Here is a 6458-nt window from a genome sequence, read left to right as displayed (position 1 = left end):
GATAACATCATCCCGTTTCCAGATGGAGAAACAAAGCCCACAGCTGTGTGTGTGTGTGTGGGGGGGGGGGGGGCAGGGACTGACCAGGGGAGGCTGGCCTCAGAGCCCATCCTCTCAGTGATCTAGTTCACTGTCCCGGATGTGAGGGCGATCTGGCTGAGACATCTGTCACCCCATTGATCGCCAGGGTTGATTCGGCTGATCTGGCTGGCTAGGCGGGTGTCCCCCTCCTCCCTCACCGATCCATGTGCGTCCCTCCCGAAGCTGCGCGCTCGGTCGAAGAGGACGACCTTCCCCCCCCCCCCCCCCCCAGGAGAGGACCGGTCTTCGGTCAAGGGTATACGAGTAGCTGCGCTCCCCTGCTAGAACCTCCAAACAAGCTCTCTTACACTGTCCCGGCTACGGCAGGGCCCCTGGACACACTGCAGCCTCCAGGTGCCAAGCTCTTCACTTGCTGGCAGGGCCAGCCCCTCCCATCCTTCAGGCAAATACTTCTCTGACCTTCCAGCCAGAACTCATTGTTCCTCTGCCGCCCACAGTAGCTCAGACCTTTCTCATGTTACTTATCACGCTTTAGGCCATGTTTCCGTACAGGATTCCACTTTTCTTTTCAACCGATGGAATGTCCATTCTCTGAAAGCCTTTGTTCATTGCCGATTCTCTGAGCCCTCACAGAGCCTCATGAACTCAAGAGTGTTGCCCGTCCTTGCTCCCCACGAGGCGCCCCATCCCCTGAGGGCTGGGACCATGCCTCCCACATCTTTTGTATTTTCTAAGTCACGTATTGAAGATTTCCCCCCCTTTGTTTACACTCACATGAGTGGGGTCCCCGCTCACATAAGTGTACACAGTGCTCAGTTCATCATCTTGCTCTGAGGGCATCGCAATGAGGTATTTGTCCAGTGAGGGAATTAGATCAAAATAACAGAGAACAGCCTATGGAACTTGTCCATGCCACAGTGATCTGCTACTGTCATGCTGGCCCTGGTGCTCCCACACCCACAGGACTGCAAAACCCCTCGTCTAGTTCCAGTTCACTTTTCCTGTGACGGCACCTGACACATGACATTCCTTCCCACTCGAGTGGTTCCCTTACACACGTTTCTTAAACTCTACACCGCTTAACCTGATTGGAGAATCTCCACAGTGAGCGCGTCTCCCTCTCCAGACTTACCGCCCTGATCCCCCTGCACAGATGCGCCACTAGCATGGCTCCCGCCCCGTCTCCTCCACCCCAGCCTTTTCTGTGGTTTTATCCGTCCTGTTCCCTCAATGGGCATGTGCTGCGCGCCTTTCTACTGATTAAATTTGCCCCTTTTCCACGGCCCAGCTCAGAGGGCCACACCTGTCTCAGCCTCTGCCTGACCGTGTGTTCCTGGAGGGCAGACACCAAGCTCACTCCTGTCCCCTGGGCTGTGACTGCAGTCAGCGCATCAGGAACCCGTAGGCAGATTTCAACCCAGGGAGGGTAGGGACTCTGTCCTGAGGCACCGAGGAAGGGAAGCCCCTGCATTTAGGATTTTATTGCAGCTGATACACGAAGTGGATAAGGGAGGTGTGACAACATGGTATAAAGACATGGTGACACCAGCGCCTGCCACCCTCATTCTGAACGAACAATCCGATGGCTCCAACGTTAGAGACAGGCATTAAAACCGCAAACAGCAAGGCCGTCTCCTGGCAGCACTCGAGCTCCCGCCGGCTGCCTGGCATCCTGCGGAGGGTCTCTGCCTCTCTGGAGGGTGATTTCAGTCCATATCTACCCTCCTGCTTGCCTTTATGGCAGAATTTATTCTCTTCTTTCTCAGCCTTTCCCGATTCATGTTTTCTATCCTGTAAACAAAACGAACAAGAAGACCCCAATTAGGCCCAGATGCCCAATCAGTGCCTCTCACGGCGGTGAGAGGAGCTGGCAGCGCAGGGGGGAGCCGAGCAGCTAAAGCAGCAGGCACCAGCTCCAAGCCCCCACCCGGGGTCAGGAAAGCTCCCATCCCCCACTTTTCCACATATTTGCTGGGAGGTCCAGGGCTTGGCCCTGCCCCCCTTCTTTCCTGGTGCTGCCCCTCAGGACTCTGTGGGAAGAAGTTTGGGGCGTTTCCTGGTACCTGATTCTCTGGAGTACAGCATCTTCTTTGGATGGCTCCTTGGGCGTCTGGCTGGCTTCGGCGATCATGTCTCGAATTTTCTGCAGACAATCTGCCAGATTTCGGAGCTGGTAGCGGCTGCATTCAGAGGTGAGTATCAGCTCTCCCAGCTTGTTGATCTTGTTTTTATACTGCAAGAAGCAAAGGCAAAACCCGAGTTCTACCGAGTGAAGGTTTAGAAGCGGCTGAGGCATGAAGAAAAAGGAAGGGGCCGGTGTTACCATGATGGCCATCTTCTGGCGCACCGGCTCTGCGATCCAGTCGGCGGTAGCCAAATGGAACCTGACTTCAGCCTTGGAATTCACTGGGAAGAAAGGGACAGGGAGCACAGGTCACTGAGGCTCCAGGTCGCCTCGGCACCTGGGTGACGCCTGGTGACCATCCTGAAACAAAGGGAGGCGAGAAACCCAACCAGGGATGTCCCATCCTGCGCCCACTTGGGGATCCCAAGCTGCCATGGAGTGAGCCTGCAAAGACAGCGAGGCACTTTGGGACAAAAGTAACTTCCAGGCACGAAACGCCCACTGCTTCCCTTACAGTTTCTCGGGCTCTGTGAGTGGGGGGATGGGCTCCACAAGAATGAAGGGAACCTGTGCTGGGAGCTGGCTGCCAACTCACACTGGTTTCCTTTGTTTAACGTACAAGCCAATCCTAGTCCTACAACCCACAGCTGAGAGGCTGAGAACCGGACCGCATTCAAAAGAATAAAGAGGATTATTCTAAACTGGCGGTATTTAAGCTTCTGCTAAAAAAAAAAAAATGCCCTTTATTCCCCATGAATGTAAACACAGAATCCTCAAGTCCGTCTTCTAAGTTTTAAAGTGAAAGAACACAAGGCTCCCAGTACCTTTGTTAACGTTCTGGCCTCCAGGCCCGCTGCTCCGACAGTAAGATATTGTCAAGCGATCTATGAAACAACACACACCAAAGAGCTGATTACCTCCTGGCAAACTCTCACACTTCTCTCTCCAAAGCTCATCTACATAACGCTAACATTCAGGTCAGTAGAAGAAGAGATTAGATGTCAAAACTAAAGTCAAGGGACGTTCCCAAGGCCACACAGACAGCAGAGGACGCAAAATGATGACCCAGGTGATGACCGTCATGGCGGCTTCGGAGCCTCCTGTGCTGATGATAGGCTTTCTGCCTCCTCCAGGCGTGTTCACACCTCAGGGCTCAGATGCAAGCTATCAGATCGGCCACAGGGTGTCCTCTCCCTTGTGTCGCCTGTCACCTGGCCTTTGTTCCAGTGTCACCCTGAGCAAGGGCACCTTTGCTACTCTTCCATTCCCTGCCTGTGGACGGCACACTCTCTGAACCGGAAAAGGGCTGGTTGTTTCTTCCCAGGCCGTGCTGTCAGGCCTTATGCTTGATGGGTGCACAGCTCTGATGTTTGATGGGCAAATGGTTCAAGGGAGAAGGGCCCATGGGGTTGTCCTTTCCTCTCCACTCCCCAAGGCAGCCCTCCTGCCCAATTCCTTGTACATCCTTTCAGATCTAAGTTCATAATAGAAATGTATCTATCTCAGATATATAGGGTATCCCCCAAAATGTATACACACTCTGAATAATTATTAATTCCAATGGGTTAAATCTGAAAAGAAACATCAATTGAGCTATCAAAAAACGCATGTGTATCGTTTTGGGGGGCACCCTATATGTAAGACACAATCGTAGCTTATTATACATATTCTTCTGCATCTTACTTTCTTCAAATGATGACCAACTCATCTATTGTAAAGATTATTCCATGTCACAAGAACATCAAGAGCTCTCTGTTCGTGCTGCGCACCGCACAGCTCTCTTCTTTTTGCTATTCTAAACGATGCTGGAGAGGTCTGGAAGGAATGTCTAAGGGGTGGGAAATGGCTGATTTAATTTACTTACTTAAAAAATATATATGTATTATTGATTTGAGAGAGGAAGGGAGAGGGATAGAGAGACAGAAACATCAAGGACGAGAAAGAACCATTGATCAGCTGCCTCCTGGTTCATAGGTCAACACTCAACCACTGAGCCACACCAGCCGGGCTGATTTTATTTATAAAACCAAATTACTCACCTAGAGGAATGTCACTGTTGGCTTGCTTCGCCTCATCCTGTAATGTAATGCACACCGTGTCAAATACACATCACCTGCTGGGTGCCTCCTAACTGGTCCAGGGCAACCAAGGAAATGATGGAAAGCCACAACACGCATGGAATACAACTACTTTCAGGTTCCCAGGCAAATCACAGCAGAGGACAGAACAGCTTCCTCAGGCACAGGAGGCACCGCCTCAGAAACTCTCCTCCAGGAAAATAGAACTGACTCGTCTCCGGCCTTCCCTGCCCCGGACCTCAGCTAGTGTCCGGCACCATCGGAGGTCTCGCTTCTCGGAGGGATCACCCCACTCCTCTGCCTCAAATCCTCCATGGCTCCCCATGCTGGCCTGCGCGCTGTTCCTTGAACCAGCAGGGCATGCTGACTGCTTTAAGGTGGCTATCCCTGCTGTTCGCTCCACAGGGATGCCCGGCTCCCCTCTATTCTCTGGGTCACCCCCTTGCCTCTTCCAGGTCCTCACTCAGATGTCACCTTCTCAGGGGCCTTCCCAGACCATCCTACTGAAAACTGCAACACCGCCCCCAACCTGAGTACTCCTCTTCCAGGCTTTAGTTTCTCCAAAGGGAAGCACCACCTCACATACTCTGCACTTATTTCACCTCCTGCGGTCTCCCTCCGTTACAATTCAAGCCCCACAAACACTAGGGCCTTTGTGTTTTGTTTACTACTCATGCCCCGTGCCTGGCGCAGGGCACGAAGCTTGCTCTCAGCAGAAGTCGGCTGAATGAGTGAATCAATCAGCGAACGTTCTCTTCCTGTCCTGTAGGTGGAAACCCACCAGAATTGGCGGGGTCCTCTCTCTCGGCCCGGGCCGGTCCGGAGCCTGCACACAGCGGGCTGCTGCGACATGCACCCCAGTTTCCTAGGGGTGCTGGGGTTGCTAGACGCTAAGGACAGTGTAACTTTCCAAAAGACTCCAGAAGGGAGCAAACACCTGGTCAGCCTCCTGCCATTACTGTCCACTCTGCAGGGCCAGATCGCCCAGTTTCCCTGGGACAAGAATCTGGGCCTGCAGGTGGGGGAACTAACGAGGAAAAGCGGGTGCTCTTGTAAGTAGCACATCCTGCGCGCTCTCCCCGCACCCGGACACGACGGTCTCCCCGCGGCCCCTCTCGGTTGCCCGGGCAACCAGCTCCCTTCCGCTGCGGCCCCTTCGATCAACGGCGCGCACGGCCAATAGGGCCCCGGCTTTCTGACGTCACCCAGCAGCGGCGGACACGCCCCTTCCGTCTGGCCCACCCGGCTCACCGGGACCCTCCACGCGGTGTCCGAGCCCCGCGACTCCGGGTAGAGCTTGTCCAGGCTGTAGATGCTCTGGAATTCGGTGCCGACTACCTGCTTGTGCAGATCCCGGCGGGGGCAGTGCGGGGGCGGCGGGGGCAGCCAGGCCCTGGCTCGGCTCAGGCCCCAGCGCAGGCACCGGGCGGCCGCCATGTTCGAGTCTCCGGGCTGCTTCCGGTGGGCGCTCCCCTCCGCGGTCGGCTAGGTCGTGTTTCCCGCTGGACTTTGGTTCCGCGCGACTTTTAGCGCCCTGGGGGGGCAGGGTGGGGGAGGCGGCGAGCAGGGCTCCTGGCGTGGCTCTCCCGCGGCGCCTGTTAGAGCTGCCTCCGGGGGCTTGGCGGTAGGGAAGACGTTCGCCAGACAGAGCTTTTAAGGGGAGCCTCGTGGCGAAAGAAGCCCCAGATCCGTGTTCCCCAGAAACACCACCTCCCTTTCAGAGTCTGTCCCCTCCTGGGCCGCTCTCCCCGCACCTGTGAGGCCTGCCTGTCTGACCTACTTCATCTCCATCCCCTTTTACCCTGCTTGACTTCTTTTTCTAGTTCACTGCCTGTGCCCCAGCCGGAATGCAATAAGCTCCAGGGAGCACTGGCTCACTGCTGGAGCTCCGGTGCCCGGCACATGCCAGGCGCTCAGTAAGCATGGCGAGGACCGGTTCCTCGGAATGTGTGTGTGAGCTGATTTCCGCTGGAGCTGAGTTTTAGTAACGCCAGGCTGGTTCCCAGGCAGCCCGGAAGCAGGAACCCGCGGAGCACGTGTGAAAGCTGGAAGCACAAATACCCGATGGGGAGAGGCAGGCAGGTGGAGAAGGAAGGGCTGTAAAAAGTGGACCACGCCCGCCCCACGGCCTTTGTGGGGGAACCTGCAGTTTTGTGGAGTGTGGTGGCAGTTTCTCCCAGGCAGGGGATAAAGGGAGGCTGAGGAGGTAGGTA

At 55.2% G+C, this 6458-nt stretch overlaps 1 protein-coding gene across 3 annotated transcripts; it reads right to left on the bottom strand.

Moving 5' to 3' along the window:
* Window positions 1–1495: 1495 nt before the first annotated feature.
* Window positions 1496–6200, bottom strand: MRPL58 (mitochondrial ribosomal protein L58). Of its 3 annotated transcripts, none has more exons than XM_081110025.1 (6): window positions 5497–6200; window positions 4207–4243; window positions 2992–3051; window positions 2366–2448; window positions 2106–2275; window positions 1496–1833 (listed from the first exon to the last, which is right to left on the bottom strand). In XM_081110025.1, exons 1-6 carry the CDS (start codon window positions 5680–5682, stop codon window positions 1749–1751), a joined length of 621 nt encoding a protein of 206 aa, XP_080966151.1. In that variant the 5' UTR covers window positions 5683–6200; the 3' UTR covers window positions 1496–1748. The 3 variants fall into 3 exon arrangements, with proteins under 3 accessions (XP_080966151.1, XP_080966153.1, XP_080966152.1); XM_081110027.1 differs by having other exon boundaries at window positions 1496–1828; XM_081110026.1 differs by having other exon boundaries at window positions 5584–5722.
* Window positions 6201–6458: the final 258 nt, after the last annotated feature.

Source organism: Myotis nattereri (genome assembly GCF_964212035.1).
Source record: "Myotis nattereri genome assembly, chromosome: 16".
Taxonomy (NCBI): Eukaryota; Metazoa; Chordata; class Mammalia; order Chiroptera; family Vespertilionidae; genus Myotis; species Myotis nattereri.
This window is presented reverse-complemented; position numbering and strand designations above follow the sequence as displayed.